Source organism: Cavia porcellus, unplaced genomic scaffold (genome assembly GCF_034190915.1).
Source record: "Cavia porcellus strain 051 isolate PalLab524CR breed Dunkin Hartley unplaced genomic scaffold, mCavPor4.1 scaffold_27, whole genome shotgun sequence".
In the NCBI taxonomy this organism is placed as follows: Eukaryota; Metazoa; Chordata; class Mammalia; order Rodentia; family Caviidae; genus Cavia; species Cavia porcellus.
Window position 1 is genome coordinate 40594558 of NW_026947510.1, and position 22987 is coordinate 40617544.

The 22987-nt window shown below is 38.1% G+C and overlaps 1 protein-coding gene across 2 annotated transcripts in view; it reads right to left on the reverse strand.

Moving 5' to 3' along the window:
• Positions 1-22632, reverse strand: part of Rerg (RAS like estrogen regulated growth inhibitor) — a 124656-nt gene extending 102024 nt beyond the window's left edge. Inside the window, exons 1-2 of one of the 2 annotated variants that reach the window (XM_023565299.2) lie at positions 22498-22632; positions 17862-18034 (exon numbers count right to left, since the gene is read on the reverse strand). In XM_023565299.2, coding sequence (XP_023421067.1) covers positions 17862-17922 — 61 coding nt within the window. In that variant the 5' untranslated portion in view covers positions 17923-18034; positions 22498-22632. Of the gene's footprint in view, positions 1-17861; positions 18035-21759; positions 22026-22497 lie in introns of those variants that run through there. The other variant, XM_003470317.5, reaches the window with a different exon arrangement.
• Positions 22633-22987: the final 355 nt, after the last annotated feature.

The window sequence follows — 22987 nt, forward strand, 5'->3', positions numbered from 1 at the left end:
AATTTCCTGCCTACTCATTTTCTCTGCTAAGTAGGTGGCCTTCTCCCAGCTCCATGAATGACTGTATATCTTGATTCTGTAACCACCCACAGAAAATTTCCATTTACCTTCTTAACGCACAACAAACTTGGCTCTTTTTCTTCTTTTCCTTCTTCTTCATTTCATTAATTACCCAAGCCATTAGCGTTTATTTGTTTCAAGCTGAACTGAGGTCAAAAGAAAATCATTTCAAGAAGGTGGGAGGAAATCAGAATCAAATGCCATATGCCATAAAACTACAGCACGCAGATATCTACAAGTTGCATCACTCACAATAAATACTAATTGCTAATATGTTATTGTCCTCTGCAGAAGCCTCACAGCTATAGTTAATATCCTATGCTCTTATTCCCAAGTCATGGCTTAAATCAGATTTGTGATAACTTGAATAACTCAGTTGGATGGATTTTTATTTTGTGTAAATTAACATACTTTCCAAGCTGCACAGACAAGTGCGTACATGGAAAGAACAAAGGTGCCCATTCCTAACACTCAATGGCTACACGTGTCCCACTGAAGAGGGCACCCCCACAGCTGTATTTGTGGCGTTGACTATATAGAAACTGTGAGCCTGGGACTTCCTCTCCCTTCATAGCATTTAAAATATGAGAGCAAGGTTTTATTTCCCCATAAATTTGCACAGCTGAGTGACCTTTCTCTAGCCAACACTGCTGAGCAGGATCCATCCTACATCCAATGTAAAAGCAACTCAATAATGTAAGGTTTGACCACACTGCCCAGCCTCATGAAACAGAGGCTATAGCTGTTTTATGTATTAAGAGGAGAAGAAAGAGCATTTTATTCTGCCCAAGCAAAGCTTTACTGACTGAAGAGATGGCCCAGGCTTCCTGAACTGAGATAATTAACACTGTCAGCTTATTACAAGGCTGGCATAAACACGCTAGAAAATGACACCTCTTCTTAATCATTCTTTGCCCCGGAGGAAGTATTTCTCAAACACATGCAAACCTACAGCCTTGTGCTTCGTATTAGCAACTGTGTTCAAATTCAAAGCCATGGTGCGAAAGTCAGTCAGGTCCACCGCTTCTAAGACTGGGGACCTTGCATTAGAAATATGCAGAGTGGAGGTAAATAAACACAAGAGCAAGGAGAAATATTTTAGTGGTTGATGAGCATTTAGTTAATACTGAAAATAAAACCCATGCCACCGCACTGGGATTGAAAAACCATATTCAAAGACATTTTGAAGTGGAAGTGATGATTCCCAAATTGCTGTAGACAATTCATTCCGAGCTTGGCACTTTATATATAATTATCCTAGAGGGTAAAGTCTGTTCTTACACAGTCATAATACATTTTCTATTTTATAAATACTGTGTAATTCTTCTTAATTGCTGCCACCAGAATAGAAAAGTCAGGTAGAAATGCAAAGAGGGGTGAGAAAGACCAATAATAAGAAAAAAAGATTCTAATCATAAAATAATCAACCTTTCTGATGGTTCGCATCTCAATGGATGCTCTAGTAAACCAGGTAAGGGAGTTTCAATTTCATACAGAGTGACAGCTAACTGAGCAGTTAACAGGAAGAAATCATCATTCTAAATTATTTTCTTGGATTATTCCACTTACTACTTATAATGACAATCTGAAGCAGCCTTTTATTCTCCGAATATTTATGGAGCACCTACAATATGCCAGACTAATCCAGGTGGAGATATTGCACAGATCAACATACACACAAATCCTTGATTCTGCCAGGAAGTTGTGAGGTAGGATATGAATCCAAAAAGTCTGGCTACTGGAGTATAAAATTATTATAATTAGCAAGTAGCAAAAAACACAGTCTCTTTTGGAAACCAGTGAGAAATCTCATAAATCAAAGGCAGTTTAAGTGAAACAATCCGGAATGGTTCGTGTTCTCTGAATGCTATTACTGAATTGCCAAGGGCTTTGCTCTAATGAAATAATTTGAGCAGGGCTTGCAGTTGAAAAGCTGGCATTAGGAGTCAGCACAATGGGCTCAATTTCCAGTTGTCCCACTTGCTAGATGTGTGCTGTGGGCCAGTTGTTAAATTCTCTGAATCTTACATTTCTTGTCTGAAAAATAGTGTTTTTAAAAGCACTTGGTTCATTGTGTTGTGGTGAACTATTAGGAATTATAAATAAAATATTCTGTAAAGCATCCACTATTGTACAAACTGTGTTTAGCATTTGAACCTACAGACCTAGAAAACAGAATATGACAAACTAGTTTAAATCATCTTAGGAATGTGAGCCTTACACCTTGGAAATGTCTGATTATACAGAACAGAGGACTGTACCTCACCTATCTGTGAATGTGTGAGGATGTCAGAGGGCATCACAGAGGGAAAGAGGACCCAGTGTGTATATATCAGCCAGGTTGCTGTTTCGTTCAAACTGGTTTAGATGTTGACTGAGTCCTCTTTGCCCAGGATAACTGGCTATTTTATTCTACATCACCAACTTTGCTCTAAAGTTATCTGGTCTCAGTATAGTTATGTCATCCAGGAGCTAACAACAAGCAAAGATGTCTAAATGTCATTGTCCATCAGGATACTGCCAGACTCAACAACCTATAGCCAGTGGTTTTGGTTTTTATTATTATCATTTCACAACCTCTGGCTCTATCCTTTTTTACTCTTTGTTTACTCCACCTCCTCTCTTAATGAGGAGGCGTCCATGGACAAATCCTACTGTAACTGACTTCCTCTCTCATGTGCACAGCTTTCAAATGCAAACTCCTTCTTTATCAAGCTTAAAGTGCAGGACTCATCTTACTAAAGCCAAGCTTCCTCAAGTGACCACACACATGATCGCCTGAATTTGAAAAGTAATGAGCTCTGTGTTTAGGAGGCTGCTCATTTCATCCATTCAATGATCCCCAAATCTGATAGGAAGTCCATTCCTGAATTTCTGAAAGCTACTTTGAATTTCAGGGTAAGGAGACAAATGTGTGTACAGAGTCAGAAACTTTGGATAAAACATTGATTTTCAGTAGTCTTTTCCTTTTCTAATTTAGGCAAACATGAAATACAAGCTTTTGGGAGCCACACTCCATTTGTACATATAAGAATTCAAATTAGCACAAATGTAGAAGCCTAACACACAGCATCTTACAGTTCTACAGACGTCATGAGGGTTTCTCTGGATGATTTAAGAGAAGATCAGTTTCACTGCCTGCTTCAACTTCTAGACGCCATTTCCATTGCATTTCTAAGACCTTTCCTCCTCTGTCACATCTCCCTCAGACCTCAGTATCTGACTTCAGCTGGAAAGGTTCTTTTCTTTCAGACACTCATGTGCTGAAGTTTGGCTCCCTGAGATAATCTGAGATCACTTCTTTGTCTCTGGGTCTCTAACTGCAATCACATCTGCAAAGCCTTCTCTTCCATGTAAGGTAACAAATGTATGGGTTCTGAACATTAGAGCATGGGTATCTTGGGGCCACTATCATTATTACATCTGTCTCTTTCCTTAAGGTCTACATATATCTGCTTTATGCCTTTCAACCCTTTTATGAGGGCTTGGAGTTCAGTTTTATTTCTATATGTGTCAATGCACCTTTATAGCAAAGCATTCCAAGATTAAAATGCATTTGACACTTCTTGTCAATTCTTTCTTTTGGCATGTCTGCACTTAATACTCAGTAAAATGAAATCTTCTTGCAACATGAAAAGTTTTACATTAATTTTGGCCCATTTTAACTAATTGACATTAGAGATAATACATATCAAAGTGGAATTGATTACATACATCTGTGAATAAATTTTGGCTGAGAAGAAACAAGTATTTGGCACACTATAATGAACATTCTGTAGATTCTGTGGATTATTAAATAATATAGAGATGTTTACTTATTGAAAATTATAGCACTGTTATGTTTCACAAAGATAGTTTAAAAATCTTGCTTCATGATACTTTACATGAAACGCATTTGCAATAGCTTATATTATCTCAGAGATACTTTGAAGAGTTTATTTTATGTTCTGAAAACTTTTTTTTTACTAAGCCTGAAAAAAACAGCCCAAGGTAACTCCTGTATATAGTTAAGGTTTCACTTTGCCATAGAGATCATATATATCAATTATTTGTTAAAAAATAAAAGATCACCGTGCTGTAATTTGCAATAACCCACTGTGTAACTGAAAACTTACCCGGAACAGTATATGACAGGGCTCCTTTGCATTTGTGCATCATAATTTTAAACAATATTTATTGATCTAGAAGTCTCCAACAATAATTAATCATGAATTATTCATGCAGTTAAAAGATCTCTCATTATCTGATGGGATCCAATCCCAGCCAATCTACATCCAGGCAATGTTTGAAGTCTTCTGGCATCTGGCCCTGTGTAGGAGCTCAATTCCTCCAGCTACTTGGTTCATAAGAACAATTTGTATTCCAGTAGAGAGAGAGAGAGGAAGAGAAACTACCCTTCTAATATGATGAATAATAAAGAAAAATCTCTGCAACTCAGTATTTTAAAAATGTATCATCATTTAATATTTTTGACTTACATATTTTCCCTTATGTTGAATGCTAGGGCTTCCATGTTTTGTTTTGTTTTTAAAAGAAAAACCTGAAAACTGAGTTTTGCTTCTAGCGTTCTCCCAGGTCAAATTTTAAGATATCTTCTCTATTCTCTTTTCCAGTAAGGATATTTAGCATGCTTCACATTTCTCGCATATTAAAAGTTATGCTTTTCCATCTTTCTTTACAATTTCCATTCACCTTTTGTAATACCTCCTTCATATATTACTAGGCCTCAGGAGCTGAATGAAAGGTTTTAGTATGAAATCACAGGCAGCATTTGGATCAGAAATACTATTTTTAGCATAGTTGAATAAAATATAAAGCTTTAAAGCCTTCTACAGTTTAATTACAGTTTCCTCTGTTCTGGGTCCTTATTATTCTATAGCAGTGTTCAAATGACGTAAAGAAATTTTCATAGACATTCAATCTAAATGAGTGTTCTAGAAAAGCAGACACGAGAGGGAGAAAGGAAGAACACATCTGTCGCGCACTTACAATTGTGCTTGGTATTTTAAAATACTGTAGATAAAAGCAGACACTAGACCCATCCCACCTTAATTTGAATTTTAACTCTGCTGGAATCCTGTCATTTTTTAATGGCATTGATTCCTTACTTTCTCGTCTAGACTTCAACCTGTTCCCCTAAAAACACCTAGTAAGACAGTGTGAGCCTGCAGTACTTTTACAAGTTCTTTGATCTCTGAGGTCCTGATTTCATTTCTTTTGGATATGTATGTCGCAGTGTGTTGATGAATTATATGGTAGTTCTACTTTTGATATTTTGAGGAAGCTTCCTACAATTTCCCATAGTGATTACACCATTTGGTATTTCTACAAGCAGTTATCAAGCACTTCAAATTTTCTACATCTTCAACAACACTTATCTTTTTTCTGTTACATATTCTTTTCCTATAATCCTAACAGGTATGAGGTGATGCATCATTCCAGTTTTAGTTGGTATTTTTCTGATAATTGATGGGTTTCTGTCCATGTGAAGTTCGCTGAATCATCATGTCGACAGACCTACGTGGCTGAGAGACCCCAAGAACAATAGCAATCAACTTCCTGCTTCTTGTCTGCTCAGCCCAGAATAAAAATCTCCTCTTCCTTTTTCACACACACCAATGCTCCTCCAATCAGCTGCTAGCATGTCACCTTGCCCACCTCCCCAAACTGTACCCCCAGTCAGACCTAATAAAATCCCAGCCATTTTTTTATTCTGGCCAGAGAGTCTCTACACTTTTCTGTAACCCTTCTGTGCCTGCAATAAAGCCCTCTTTCTCGTCTCTCGCTCTCTCTCCTGAAAAACCTAACAATAATTAGTTATGTTCAACATTTTTCATGTATTATTGACCGTTATACTTCATCTCTAGAGAAATATCTAGACCTGTCTTATGCTCTTTTTAAAGCAGTTTTTAAAATTGAATTGTAGGTGTTTTGAATGTCACTTCTTACATAATTATAAAAAGAAATCTTAAATATAGGACAACAGCAAATAAATCAAAGCAGCCAAAGCAATTCTGAGTAAGAAGGCAAAGCTGGAGGCATTCACATTTTAAAATTTAAAACTGTATTTCAGTCAATCAGGATCAAAACAATATGCTATTGGCATAAAGACAGACACAAGAACCTAGTATATATATAGTGAAAAGAGTTCAGTCCCTTCAACAAATGTGTGTTAGGAAAGCTGGACATGCATCTGGAAAAGGATGAAGCTGGACCTTCTGTATTACACTATGCAGAGAATCAAGATGAGAGATCTCCTGCAGAGATCAAGATTCTCCGCATAGTGCAATCGAGATAGATTGAAGACTTAGATATAAAACCAAAAACTGTCCTTCCTAGAAGGAAACAGAGGAAAAGTTTCATGGCATTAGTTTTCTTTCCCTTTCTAATGTTAGCATTATTGACATACACTACTGTGAAAACCATCATAATTTTGAGATGCAATAAATAAGTGGAAAAGCTCTGCCTGACTTCACCTTAAAAACTTCACTGAACTTAAGTATTTTAGACTTTCTGCCTCCCTAAATATTTTCTACTGTTTTCTTTTTGTCCCATCCATCTCCATAGCATTTGTGGCCTGAACTAAGTAGGACATAAATTTCTGTTAATACATAATTTAATCAGAGTTCACATTTTAAAAACTAATGACAAGCTCCATCCTTTATTGACTTGGCCAGTTAGTCTTAGGATTTGAGATTCAATTGAGTCAAGAATCAATCATTTTAAAAGCTGTAGTTTAATTGTCTGCATGTCATATACTTACCATTGTATTCATGTTGATTTCCTAGTTTTGATCATGTATTGTGCCAGCAAAGATGTTGCCACTGGGAGAAATTAGATGAAGATACAGAAGATCTGTTTGTAATATTTTTACAACTCTGTTCAGTTATCTATAAACATTTCAAGATTAAAAATATAAAGCTCATGAATTCTGCTGAATGTAAACTATGATTAGCTGGTTTCTAATTATAAACCATTCACAGTGTCCAACAGAACACTATGGTTCCTGAACCCAAGAAGAATTTTATATAGTCCCCTGGGCTTCCTCCACAAACGCTGGCATTTTATTGGGCTCACAGTAAGGATTATAGTGGAAATGTAGGAAACTCAGGAGCATAAGAGGCTTTGCACAAATATTTCTAAATTGATAAATCGAAGACATAAAAAAAATAAGTTAAATTTTGGAACACAATTTAAAAGGATGGTATTCCTGGCCTCACTTCTTTCGTGACACTGATAAAAACAGATTCAAGATATAAAATATCTGAATGGAAAAATGTTTGAGCATTAGAACAGTTATCATTATTCATTTTACCATGTATGACTGAGCCTTTCTCTAAAATATCTAACTCAGCATGTGTTGCCAAATGACTAGGAAACTGGCTCACACATTAGGTTTAGTTGTAATTTACTTTACAGGATTCTTTTTTTTTTTTTTTGGTACTGAGAATCAAGCTCACAACCTCGCTCTTGCCACACAGATGCTGTGTCACTAAGTGATAACTCAGCTAATTTACAAGGTTTTTAATGTAAAAAGACGTCACTTGTTTTTCAGAAAAGTAAATATTCATAACTTCTATTTTAACTTTTTATTTATTTTTATTGTTTTGCTTTACCTCTTAAAGTACTGCTCAATGAGATAAAATGAGAGAACTTTTAAAAAGATTTCTAAAAAACAGGAAATGCAGTGTTGAGACAGACTTTCTACCTTAAACAGAGGAAATTTATTAACTTTTTCTAACACTAATATTTTTCCCATTATTATGGCATAAGTTGCATAAATACTACTTACTAAAGAGCAATTTTAAAAGACTTTTTCTAAATATTGAGGGAAGGAAAACTATTTTAGTTTGGGGTTGTTTTTTTTTTGTTTGTTTGTTTGTTTCTACAAAGACACACTCTATGGAGTATGATATTACTAAATTTAAGGTCATGGGTTCAATTCCCATATTGTCTACTTAGATTCTTTCAGAAGATAATTTGATATGGGTTGAATCTGATGTATCTGAAATACTTAGGGCTAAAAGTATTTCAGATCATAGAGTTTCTGAGATTTTGGAATTTTTGCATGCTTTTACAAGTCTATCATCCTTATTGTAAAATCTGAAATGTTTTGAGTATTATGTCCACATTCAAAACGTTTACATTTCTGAGCATTTCAAGACTTTTAGATTAGGGTTTTTAGATCAGGAATGCTTAACATATCTCATAGTCAGGTTGCATACTTAATGCCTAGAGATCCCTGCAGACTAGCCCAGCTCATCCATACTACTACCAACAGCTCAATGTATTCTCCTAAAATCAAAGTTGTTGAGGTGCATACTTTTTTAAAAAACAGTCTCATCTTACTATGATGTGAATGGCAAGTCCCAGTTTTAAGAATACATGGAAAAGTCTCATATTTGTACTCTCCCAGAGTATTTTTGACTAGCTCATTCTCTCTCAACACAACGTTAGCATCATGAGGGAAGACAGCTTGCCTGTTTTATTTACCATCACATGATCAGTACTCTAAACAGCGCCTGACACTCCATGTATACAACAGGCAGCTCTAGGTGGGGATATACACAGAGACATATTAGATACGTAGATATAGAAAGAGAGATATTCAAAGCTGAATTTTTTTTCTAGATGAAAATTGAATATTTAGCAATCAACCCAGTAATTCACAAAGCACGATTCTCTGGTCCAGCATCAGAATTATCATGAAATCCTCATACAAACTCTCTGGTTTCACTACAGATCTGCTGAACTAGAACCTCTATGAGCAGTGTCCTGAAACAAAGGTTTTAACCAGTGTTCAAGGTGATTGTGAAGGACAGTAAGGTTTTGTGTTGACTGTTATAACCTAACAACGGCAAGTCTTGCCTATTTGAAGACAACTCACAGTAAGTCTAAATTGCATAAATTTTTAGCAGCAGGTCCACATCACATAAATTTGGCCTGTTTAGTACAGAAATGTGCATGTGGGTCTTGAAGTGAATCTCTGTGGAATGCGTTTTTGTGTAAAAATGGTATATGGGCCACAAATGATATACTGATCACTATTTGCATGTCATGTAGCAATGTATCCTTGAGTCCTAAAGAAACACGAGACAGAAACAAGTGGACAAAACAACAAAGAATGAATTAGCATATTATCACCTCTTCCCAGTTTACCTCTTTTATAGTATTTCTCCTAAGCAGAAGTTATTTAATACATATGGGAATAATGTGATATTGTGTTATTATCCCTACTCAAAGTCAAAGATCCAGGAGATCTGTTATTGTTGTTGTTGTTGTTTGTTTGTTATTGGCTTCTTGGATTTGTATTGTTTTGTTTGGTTTTTCCTTAACCAGCATAAATGGACATAATGTCACTGGGACTCATTATTTCAGTGAGGTCAGTGACATCAAAGAGGGAAAGTTTACACTCAGTGGCATCATGGACCCACAATGTTCTGAAATGGAAACACTTTCCAATAGTACCAAGAAGAGAGGGACAACACAGCATCCAATTGAGGGTCCCACAATTTATGGAGTGTATGGGAGAAGTGAGTAAGTGATGATGATGGTGTGAACGATGTTACTGGAAACCATAATCTCTATGGAGTAAACAAAGTCGTTGTCTCTCCCTAGTCTAGGCGGAAAGACTCAGTCATGAGAAGCTACATGCTAGTTATTTTGAATATGAAAGTATTACATGGAACAGTGATTTATTATGCTCAATGTGACTCTAAGGAGAGAAATTTAAGCCAATGAGTAGCTCCAAAATCTTTGGCTCCAAAGAAGTGAGGAAGAATTGTTGTAACAGCTCCCTGTGTTAATTTGTTTGATCTATAATAACCATGTATTCAGTGCACATTAATATAGAAATATTGTACACATGAACCACATACACATGTAGTTAACATTTAAAATAGGTAGATCTCGAACTGAGGAGATCATATTTGCTGGACTTCATCCAGTTATTGGAAGGTTTTGTATACAAAACAGTTGCCCCTGGAAAATACACCTTGGATCCCCAGTGATATTTGTCATGTTTTGGTCATCCATTGATTAATGGAAATTTTCTTATAAAACAAAACCTCAGGCTTCATAAGAGTCATATTGTGATATTCTAATGATCGTGTTATTTCCTAGTAGAAAGTACTCCAGAGGATGTGGAAAATACCTGAATGATACAACATGAAAATATTTAGTAGTAAAGTTCTAAGAGCTTTGGAGAGTCATAAACTAAAAGTTTTGTCTTGGCTATAGCACCAATAAGGTGGATGATCTATCAAAATATCTCTCTAATATATTTCTCATATGTATGTATATCGTTTTCAAATCTGTTTATTCATGATGAAATTACCTATTTCAGACTGCTTGGATTTTACAATATAGCACTCTTATTTTTAATGGGCTGGGAGAAATTATGGCCGATTTTTTGAAATCACATCAATGTTCACAGGCAGCTGTAGCAACAGAGATGCATTTGCACTGGAATTTGACTTCAAGGCCAATATCACCTTGAAAATTTGGCTGATATCCCCAAATCCATAAATTGGAGAAATACCAGGAATAACAAGGAGAATTAGGGGATGATTTATATTTCTTCACTCCCTTAAAGTTAGCCCTTGTCAGTTGCCAAGAAAAATGTCAAGATCAAAATGAATCCAATAGAATGCCTGAATGTTTCAATGAATAAACTAGCTATCAAACAAGAATAAGTGAAGATTGGAATTTAATAATATATAACAATACAAAGAAGAAAGGAAAGAGGTATGTCCCTTTGGCTCTGAAAAAGTTCTCACTTTGTTTCAGTTTTTTTTTTCCATAACTATATTTTTCCTCCACTTTCTTGCTCTTTTCTGTTGTGCTTTCATGGCCCCCTACTCTCTTTTAAATGTAAATTTTAAAAAAGCCCCTTTCTTTTTATATTCAATGGAGAGGGACAAGTCCTCTCAAGAGAGAACACTTTATTAAGAATTGACTATTGACAATCTATAAAGTATTTACCCATCAACAAACAATTGACTTTAATTTCTTTTGTTTTCTTTCATTCTTATTCTTCACTGTTCTTTTCCTAAGTATAATTCTTTGCTTTTTAGCAGACCCAGAAAGGTCTGCTAAAAAAGCCAATAATAACTTTAGAAATTGCATAAAGATCTGACTTTAATGCATATTCATCTGCATAAACCTGCAATTTGAAAATACCTTTTTATTGTTCTGAGATTGAAAAAACAAATGGCAACTGACTCATTTAAGCCACTTGCCTTTTCATGTTTTTTTTTTTAAACGGTGCAGGTTAGAGGAAGATAACCGTTGGAAAACCACAAGTAGTCATATTTTATGGTAATAGAATGGTTATTTCTTCTAGTTCCATCCAGATATCTCAAACGCCACACTCCCACACTTTGGCCCAATCCTTTAAAAAAAACAGTTGTTCAGCTCACCACCAACCACACAAAAACCAAATGAGCTGAGGCTCTGATAATCCTTCAACATTAAAAACTAACTAGTAACAGCTTGTTGGAGTACACATGTACACACACACACACACACACACACACACACACACATTTTCAGGAGTCATGCAGGTTGTGCATCCACCTGCGGGGAAGGAAACTTGAGCTGTCCCTCTTCTTATTTTAATGTGTTTAGAAAATTTCCATTAAGGTTATATAACCCTGTGCCCACACCCCCACTGTCCGTATGGCATTATTCACCAAAGCCAAGATATAAAAAAACCAATGTGACCACAAGTGAGCAAATACATTTTAAAAATGTGATACTGTATGTATACACAACCCAGTCTTTAAAAAGAAAAAAGCCACAAGTGCTGTCATCCCCAAATACATGGATGAATCTAGAAGACATTACGCTAAGGGATACAAACCAGGCACACAGAATCAAATAGGAAATAACAATCTCACTTCTGAGTGGAACCTAAAGAGCCAAACTTACAGAAGTAGCCAGGGACAGAGGAAGGGGATGCCTAGGGAAATGAAATCTTGATCACAAGGTGCAAAATTTCATTTAGAAAATAGCAACAAGTTATGGTGACTTTAGCAAATTCATTAACAACAGGTTAACAACCTATTGCATATCTCAAAATATCTAAGAGGATTTTCAACATTGTCATCATGAAGAAATAAATATTCGAGTGTTAATCTTCTAATTAACCTGGTCTGATCATTCCCTGAGGTATCATACTGTACTCCATAAATCTACACAATGATTACTTGTCAAACATAAATCTTTAAAGAAAAACAATTGATGGTAAATATATGTATTCTTAGAACACATGCTCTAAAACTTGACACACCGGTTGGGCTGGATGTCAGGAGGCAAGGACAGTCCTGGGACATCACTGGTGTCCCTGTGCAGCCGGCCATGGCTGCTGTCCTTCCTGTGGTCCTCAAACTGGACCCGAAGCCTAGGAATCATGATACTCACAAATCAGCTTGTTATTTCTTCCTGAGGAGCTCGTTTTAGTTGCTGATTTGGGGGACACTTGCTCTTACAGCCAAACAAACACACAAACATATAATAATTAAATCCTGCAAAATTTTATATCCTTAATAAAACACAAAAGATTACATGACTATGAGCTCTTATACAGCCCCAAGTTCCCTATACCCCCTCTTCAATGCTGAGTTCTTTGAAAAGAATTTTCGAGAAGCGTCATACCATACCTTAAACTCTAAAGGAAGGAAAAGAAGAGGTATATAGCTACTCAAGGAAAGAAAAAGTTCTTAAACGCCAAAATTTCTATAGCCCAAGATGCTATTGATATTACTGTTTTTTCTTTAATATATGTGAGAGCTCATAAATGTATCCCATAAACTACATATATATGTTAAAGCAGTGTTTTGTTTGTTTTCTTGTTTTAGACGGGGATCTTGCTATACAGTTCAAGCTGGCTTTCAACCTACTATGTAGCTTAGGTTGCCCTGGAACTCACAGCAATCCTCTTGCCTCAGTCTCCCAAGGCCTGGGATTATAAGCATGTCTCACCACACCTGGCTGTCACAGCAAATTTTTGGTACCCGTTGGAAGAGTCTTATTTAAAATCTCTTTTTTTGCTAATTCACATCAAAAGAAAATGAAAAAATGTTTTAAAAACATTTATAATTGAGTAGAGGGAAATGAGAGTTAAGAACAGGGTTAAAAGGACAGCAGAGAGGAAGAAAAATCATTTTTCTTGGTGCCAAGATAAAAAAGCATCACAAGCTTGTTTGCATTTGGTGCCCAATTTATAGTCCAGCAACCTGAGTGTACAAACTTAAGCCTTCATGGTTGAGTGCATCAATTGGTTTTTGAATTAGAGAGTAGCATTACTTAATTAATTCTGAGACTAGCCCTTCGAAGAAATATATTTTGTGATGGCACACAGCTCTAAAATGAGAATGTCAGCTGTGAAACTAAATTTAAAATTTCAGTTGTTTTTCTATCCGCTCTTCCTACACTTACTACAGATATGAATAGTATGAAGACAGGAAGCATTTAAATAAAAGTGTGTGTATTCTAGGTTTATTGGCAGGCCTTGTGGTTTTAATTACTTGGAGCTTGTCAAAATACAGGCTGACGCACACAAGTAAGGAGGTCTGCATGCTTCACTATAGAACTTCACCCTCAGCCAGGGGAGGTAAATGTTTACCCCTGTGGGGGCAGAAGGAGGGGCTGGGAAACTGTGGCCTATGCTTGTAGAGTGTCCACTCTGCTGTCCCTCAACCAGCAAGCTCACTTGAGTAAGAGTCCCAAGGTGACATTAGACAAAAGGAATCCACTCACTACAACAGAGCATGGAAATACAGCCATGTGTATGTTACATACACACACACCTCACGTTTCAGCAATGCTTCTTTGTAATTACCACCATATTACATTTGGCCTCTGTTGACACGTCCTTGGTCAACCTGGCAACTAAAAAGTTCTGCTCAGTGTTAAGCTCTGCTTTAAACATCAAGAGCCTATCTATCATCTGAGTTTAGAATATCAGCTCCACATACCAGGAGCACTTTAAATTTTAAGGGTGCTAATTTATTGATGATGCTAATATACCTCGGCCTATTTTTCCAAAATTAAAGATAAGTCACAAAAGATTTCACTATAATTATCAGTAGCTGAGCTGTAATGGACATTAACCAGATTTTAGGTGAGAGAGAGAAAGACAGAGACAGACAGAGACAGAGAGACAGAGGCAGAGGCAGAGAGACTGCAGACAGACAGAGAGAAAGTGAATTATGGTATGCTGAGTAACAGTATATGGTTTTGACCTTATACATCAAAATATCCACTTGAATATATTTTTCACTTGCCTATTTTCACCAGAGAACTTATAAGTTAAAATAAGCACACTTTGAAATATTATAATAAGTTAATAGCTGAGCATTTGTTATGGCCCACGTGCTAAAACACCTGCATGTCATAACTTATTTAATCCTAATAACTGAGATAGGTACTACTGCAAGATTTTTCTAACTAAAGAAACTGAGTAGTAACATGCCACAAGTTGCCAAGTTCAGTTAATAAAAGCTCTGGGCTTCTCTTTTATAGCAAATGGACAGTGCAGTCTTATGGACCCCACATACCAATTTGGTACTGAATATGGGGGGAAATTAGAGAGGACAAGTAAAATTTAAAGACTCTGAAACAACTGACACAAGCTCAAGTACAGCCAGAGACACTCGGTTTCTAGCAGTCCAAGGTCTTGAGCTAGACTCCTAGGCAGTTTGGAGAGGAATAAGATTAAGTCATGGGGCCATCATGGCCAGATGGGGAGCTAAGTAACAAGTCTGCAGTTTATTTCAGCAAGTGTAATTTCTTGCAGACTTAAAAAAGCAGAAGTTACTTGTAAGACTGATACAGTCTACACAATAGAAAGATGAATGTGTGGTACTAAGCAAAGGCAAGATACAACTAAATCAAAATGAATTCAAAGAAACATGAACGCAGTATTGCAACAGTCAATTTTCAAAACTGATAGATAAGAAATTGCCCGCAGTTATTTTTACTGAATTACGAGAAAAGGTTTCAGAGTTATTTCCCATGCATCAGTCAGAACCATGTTATTTTTTAGATGTGAGATGTGGTTGCAGGTCTCAAGGAAACAGTCCAGTGCTGGGATAGAAAAGCAGTGGCTGTCTGAGGCACATTGACTGTCATTCATTAACCTGCCAACAAGCAGGATCTTCTATATCTTTGGATAAATTTATACCTACAAACTTATTATTATATTCCATTGCAATAAAGAAAAAAAACAATGACTGTCTATAGACGGCATACAAAAAACTAATTGTTAAAGCCACCGTGTCTAATCTGGTCTTTTTCACCTAAACGAAAAGAAATGATCATGGTGGAATGCATACAACCAGGTAGATAGAGAAAGCAGTCTTAGGAAGATTCAGTTACGGAGTCAGGATTTTAGAGTTGGTGAGGGTCTTCGTGATAAGCTGTATATATGCAGAAGCTGTTCTTCACGCCCAGCCTGACCTTTGGCTTGTGGTGTGGGGCATCCCCCTTATGGAGAGTGCCTGGAGAGAGAGGACAAGAGAGGCCATGCAGAGTGCTGGAAACCCAAAATGCTGTGAGACAGCATGAGAAATGCAGCTCATGAAGTCATTTAAGGGCCACAGAGACAGAGACAGAAAGCCAAGAAAGGTGCTCTCATGGAAGCCTTGGGAGGAAGGTGTAGTGGTCAGCTTTTCCACTGCTGAGCAAAATATCTGAAAGCCACAGTTTAAAGGAGAGGCTGATTTTGGCTAATGGTTTCAGGGCATTCAGTCCATGATCCACTGGCTCCAAGGCAGAAATATGGTGGAAACATGTGACCGAGCAAAGGTGCTTAGATCACAGCAACTGGAAAGAAAAGCAGGGAAACAGTGGGGCTGGAGACCAGATATAATCCCCAAGGTCACACCTCCGTAATCCACCAAGGCATCGGCAGAAGTAGTTTTACTAACCCTCAGGCCAATCAAGCACACAGTCCACATTAACCATCACAGAAGGCAATCAGGAAGAAGAGTTGTGCTGAGCATCAAGAAGAGGCCTAAGAAGATCAGACCGGAAAGTGTCTTGGGCATTCATTGGTGGTGACCTCAGTAGCATGATTACAATGAAGAATGAATGTACCTTTTGCAAAGAATGAGAGATCTGGAAAAATTAAGAGAAGAAGGGCAGAGCCAATATTCAATTAGTTCAGGAAAGACAAGATGGCACAGTGCACAAAGATATACTTAAGGGAGAGAATGGAGGGGCTGACTGGGACAGCTTAGGGAAAAACAAAGGAAACTGGGCTCATAGCTCAGGCTGATGAGTCTGGCGGATAAGACAAGATAGATGGTGCCAGCTGCTCTGAGAGGAGGAAGTTAGGAAAGAGACGGATGGATATATAGAAAGATTACTGAGTGGGTCTTCTGGGGAGTTTTAAATTTTATGTTTAACTTTTTAATCATTTGGAGTTTATTTTAATAAATGATGTAAGGCCTTTTAAAAATCCTTTTCCCTTATTACTTATGCTAAGTATTGAATGAATGAATAGAGGCCAGGTCTAGGCCTAACCCTCCACTCACAGGGGCTCAGATGAGGCATTACGGGCAGCATCACCTCCTGCATTCCCTGCCCTTCACTTGCCACCCACTCTAAGTTTCCTCATTCTCCAGCTCCTTCTGCCAGCTGCAGGAAAGTGGTTCTCATGCCTCTAGAAAACAACCAGGAGATTAATGGGGAGGACTTTAACCTTCTTCAAGCTTGTGGAAGCTGGCAATGTCAACTTAGCACTGGCAGCTACTTAGTTTCTCTGCTTGGAAAGCAAGCAGCACATTGAAGAAAAGCGTGGTGGCTGGAAAGAGCACCTGAAAAATGAACAGAAAATACAGAAGAAGGCTGAGAATAGATGACTGCTGAAATCAAGCCAGGGAGGTGATTAAGAAAGAGACTCCTCACAGAATTAAAAGGTGCTTCTGTGTTGAAATTCATGTGGATTACCTGGCGTATTACTTCTGAACGAGTTTCCCTCTGCAAACGCTCACCACTAAATATCTGTTTGTTTACTTTGCCACAACCCAAAAGTTCTGAATGCAAAGCCATTTATGGTTGAGGGACCACGGCTTGTCATAGCATCTTAGCAACGTCTCCTTTAGCATGCTTTAATTATGAAATCTAAAATATTATTTACAAACTGGATGTTTGGTATATTTTTCACTTCTACCATTCCACGCTGAAACTTATAGGTGTGCAAACTTTTTCTCAGGTGTGTAATGGAAAAACTCTGAATTATTGGCGTTAGCCATAATTTGAAAATTTAAGTTCAACCCAGAGGCAATAGCAATAGCTGTCTTGAGAGTATACACTCCTGACTTTCAGAAGTTGTCTTCTGGTTTTAAAAGTATTGGACAATAATGCCATTCTGTTTCTGGTAAGGATATATTCATTCAACAAGAACTTGTTAAGCACTCAACATATGCTTGACATTGAACAGTTTATTTAGAATATCAAAATGATTGAGATATAGAACCAGCCACTCAGAATCTCATAAACTGAGATAATAATTAATATATTTTTTAAATTTCCACAATCTAACTTCTTTGGAGGTTGCCTCAGAATATCGAGACCATTACCTTGTGCAATATCAACAAAGCTACTCTATCAGGAATAAGCAAAAAGGATACATAACTGTTGGTTATGCAAAATGAAGTTCTCAAGAGAAAGAAATCTTAACTAAGGGAAAACAAATGGAATGAGAAATGCCAGCCACTCACCTGTCCAGTCCCAAGAGGCAGTAGCCCACACATACCGGCACACACTCTCCAACAGTGCAACAGAAATCTTACCTGATTTCCCCACGCCTGCTCTCCCAAATACTGCCAGTTTGACCTCCGCACTTTTAGCCATGGTGGGTGTTGGCAGAACTTACTGTTGTTAAAACTAAAAATCTGAGCAAATGTTTTTGTTCGCAGCCTTTGGAGTCACTGCATCATTGTGAATTTTGGAAGAATCCACAATCCTTAAACAAAAAAGATTTGGAAATTCATGACTAGCAAATAAAGAATTAATTTATATTAAAAATCTACTGTATGCCAACAAGAATTGACTTTATCTGCATTTTCTAATTTGATTTCCCACACAATCCTGTAGGAGGACCATAATAACTTACTGTAAACTACGAAATTAATGAAAGGAAGACCAAGACTTAAGAATTTAGGTGTTTGATACTAAATTATGTGCATGTTCACACAACATAATTTTCTAAAGTACTTCCTCAAGAAGCTTTTTATGAAGGCATTGTTTCTTGGCATTAATTGAAAATACTTGAAGTATGTAAATACATTCATTTACTACCTGTATGTAAACATACAAGTATACATGATGGGGAAAGTCACTTCTGGGCCTCTTTATTTCTTGTAGATTGAATAATGTAAGTTCATATTAATCAATTCTACTGCCATGTTATTCAGTTTTTTATTTCATGGTTAAACTGTATCCTAATCCACACTAGATCACATGATCAAGTTATGTAACAGATGGACACATTCTTGATACATAATTGATACAAATTGATACATAAGATCAAGATTATATTTGTCTATTTTTCATACACAATGCCCTAGTACAAAAAATGATAAATACCGTGCTTCAAGATCTGCTTCCTTTTTTTTTTATTATGACCTCACATAATAAGTTACTTTGCAATATTGTCCTAAACTTGAAACAAGACATTACATACAATGTAAACACATTTTGTGTTGGTGCTTTAGAAATGAAACCTAGGTCCTTAATAAGAAGGAAACTTTGGAAAGAGCCTTGGGAGGATTAACCAAAGGGATCCTCCAGCCATCTCAAGAGAATTTCCTTATGGCCAGAGGATAATCTCCTGCCTGATTTACTACTCCTAGCTGTAGGAGGTGGGTTTGTTACTCTGAACACTGTTTTCTTTCCAATTAGAAGAACTGTCTTTCTTCTGTTGAGCTCTGCTCTGTCTCCTTATGATTTCTGCTACTGTGTCCTGGGTTTTTTCAATGCAATAATTCAAAACAAGTCAATTACTTTTTCTCTCAGGACTCCTCATGTAATGTCACATCTATTATGACACTTCACCCTGCCCCACATTTCTACTGGCCAGCATGTAGGTTCTTTCTCCATAGGATAAACACCATGGGTTATTTTCCTTTGTGTTTTGACCCTCTCCAACTCCTCTCGTCATAGGTACCACTCTTCTCTAATGACCCTAAAAACCTGATGTCCACAACATTCACCACCTGATATAAGTGACCTAAGCAACCAACACAGCAGAAGCTCCCTGAGAGGCTTTCTGCATGCTGTGGTGGTTCTCTCTTTGAGAGGCAGCTCCTGTCTCTCACATGGACTGCGCACTCCTGCACTCTGAGCTCCTGTAATTGATGCTTGAAAGATAAATGCAAGACCGCTTTCACTGGTGTTAAACTTAATCATCTCAGTCCACAGGACTCACCCTCTTACGCAGTCTGTAATAATATTTCCCAAACGCAGATCTGCTATCTAAACATGTTAACTGTTCCTAGGAGCATTTCTTAATCTGCAGGTTTTTAAGAAAAGCTCAAGTGAGAAAAAGTGAAAATTCCTTCTCATGGTGTCCACAGAGACAGTACTATGCAAGTTTTCTTTATATGTTTAAGTCATCAACTCGCCACTAACAAACTTTGTATTTACTGGTTTCCAAAGTTCCAAAACTTCCTCTGAAGGAAGAAAAGGTCAACATCAACATTAGCAACTGTTTACTTCACCTCCCAATGAAAAATTTCTTAGTGATCATTAATAGTACCCAAAACCCCAAAGCGTAAACATTTGTAATATATTCAGTCCCATACTTTTGGCTTAAGATAAAAGGGTTTTTAAATTTTTCATTTTATATGCATTCATTAAGAAAAGCTTCCTATGTATATGTCTAGTCCTTCATTGTAGAAGCATAATACATTGAAATATATTAACTATATAAATTTTAATTGTATAAATTCTGGATGAACTGGGTGTGGCGGTGCACTCCTGTAATCCTAGCACTCTGGAGGCTGAGGCAGAAGATCACTGAGTTCAAGGCCAGGCTGAACTACACAGTGAGACCTTGTCTCAAAAAAACAAAACTAGGGCCAGGGGTTTAGCTCAACATCGTAAGTTCCTGCCTGGCAAGCGCAAGGTTGTGAGTTCAATCCCAGGTGCAAAAATAATAATAATTAATTAATTAATTAACAAAAGTAAAATAAATTGTAGATGAGAATGGTCGCTGGCTAGTATCCCTGAAGCAAAATATGCAAATGTTGGGAGCTCACATAAATAATGATTTACTATTTCATGCAAAATTGTTCATTCCTGTGTATTGAAAATCTGCATATTTTCTTGATAAATGCTGCATAAATGCAACCATCAAATGTAAAATTTAAAAACAAGTTGAATATCTCAGTAAATTCCCAAACTGCATTTCTTGGATGCACAGGAATTTCATATAGGACAGAGAAATTATATGTGTTATTTTTTCCTTTTAAAACTTACTAATGGAATATCTGGTTATTGTTAAACTTATATTAAGAAACATCGCTTAAAGAAAAACACCAAACTGACATAGATTCTTCAGAATTTTACTCCTCACACGGAAATGCAGAAAATTAAATTTGACAAGATAGAAAAAAAGATAAATGTGTAAACGATTACAATAAGTAACTTATGACCAAACTCCTGATGTTCAAAACAATTCATCACCTGGACCTTCCCTAAAATGGATACAAGAAAACACATTTGAACCAGTGTGCAGAAATACTCTGACTGACTGGAGGTTACCACTCATTTACTTTGTGGACAAAAACTATACAGACAAAAACTTCTTGTCCCCAGCACTCTTGAGAGTAAAGTTACATCTGAATATCTGGAAGAGTAAATGTGTAATGGATTATTTCCTAAAAATAAAGGAAGGAAAACAGAATGAAGAAAAATGCTCCGAATTTATTAATACATGTGTTCATTCCACAGATGCTAAGCACTGTATATACAAACAACTGACCATCTTCTAGGAGCTTAGACTGTTAGACCTATGACATTTAGATTACTAAAATCTTATTTATTTCTTTGTAAACAGTTTTCAATCCTCATAAATCATCCCAAGCTATACTTACTAAGGTTCCTCTTTTGACTTTCTGGGGAGTGGAGAGGATAAGAAAGCATCTTGATACTCTTTTTTTCCCCCTAGCTTCTGTTTTTGTATTCTCATCAAAATAAAGAGCAGCTGTTTGGAGAACCAAGGAACCTATCTGGTGGTGGCAATGAGATTCTCAATTTTTCTTTGGGTCAACCTTTCTCTGGTTCTGAAATCAAGTTTTTTCTGATTCCATGATGAGCTCGGAATTCTCCCTTATCACCACGCATCATGCCCCTAAGAGGGTAATTTTATAAACCCCTTGATATCCCGCCCGTGTAAAATCAACAGGTACCCTTGCAGCCAAACAACCCACAGCAGGCTGCAGGTCGCTGGCCTTCAAATTAGGGGGTCAACACAGCCTGGACCCAAAAGGCGAACCGGGAGAGCACTGGCAAAACTGGGCGCTGGCGTGCATCTCTCTCTCTCTCTCTCCCCACCCCCCCAACCCCCCTAGGGGCACCCAGCAACCCTCAAGACTGACCCCTCAGACCCCGAGTGCTCAAGGACGTGAGACCAATCTGCAGGGATTCGCCCCCAAAGAGCCACCTGGACACGTGCGTGACACTCACCTGTTCGCTCTCCAGGCTGGGGGACTGCGGTCCTGGGCAAGTTCGGAATGGGTCCCCCAGGATCGCAAAGCCCTACCCCGCCACCAGCCCCGGCTGCAGCTGGTGCTTCCGACTTGCCAGGCTGCGATCGCGGGCGGGAGCAGCAGCCGCAGCGAGCGCGGGGCCAGGGGCGGTCTCCTCCCGAGCGCTCGCTCGCACTAGGGCAGACAGACTGCGGCAGGGCGCGAGCTCTGCCCGGCCGAGGCCACCGCGCTGGCCGCCGGCGTGCTGCAGTGAGGCGCTTTGGCGCCCCCTACTGGGCCAGGCGCGGGCTCCTCCGGACCGCCAGCCCGAAGCACCAGCCCTTCACGCGCAGCACCCAAGTCTCGCTTCTCCCTTTCTCTTATTGCTCAGTTCCCAGCCTCAGGGCCCTGGCAGAAAACCGACTTTGCTTGATTAAAATCTTGCATATGAAAGCACCACTTCGTGTTGTTTTCTATTCCTCACTTCAAAGGATTCTCCTAATATTCCTTGGAAATGCATTTAATTATCCCCATGCTACCCAAAAGGAAACCAGAGATTTCAAAGAAAAAAAAAAAAAAAAAAAAAAAAAACCTAGTCCAAGGCTAGTACGTGGCTGGAAGGAAACTTAAGCTGTATTTCAAGCCGAGAGATGCCCAGAAAGACGTAAATCCTGAATTCAACTGAAACCCTTGTATGTGTATCTGAGAGAGTCCCCAAGGTTCATGCACCACTTACCAGCATGGATGAGATTTTCCTGGGAGGCTTGCACCCCGGTGCTCGCAGCCTCACAAAGGCATTTAACATGCGAGCTAGGCTAGACCTCTGCTACACCCCTGTCTCATCTGATGTCTACACCTCCTTGAGGACAACGTCAGTATTGTAATTGCTAGGCGAGAAAGTGAGTTTTAGGGAAATGATTTTTCAAAAACAGTGAAATATATGAGCAAAGGAACAAGAAATGTCTTTGGGGTTTTTTTTTGGGGGGGGGGCTAAATTTCAGATCTAGGTATTCTTACCCAGATACCCAGAGGCCTTCAGCATCAGCAGCCAGGGCCCCAAGGCTAAGGAACAATCAGCAGAAGGTCCTGTTGGGAGGCAGGTAACCATGGAGGCAGTGTCCCCGCTGGCGCTGCCTGGGAAAGTACCCTGGCTGCCAGTTGTGAGCCAGACTGAGTAAAGTAGTTGTTTGTGCTGGCAGGAGTAGGATTTGCTGAGGGTTTGCCTA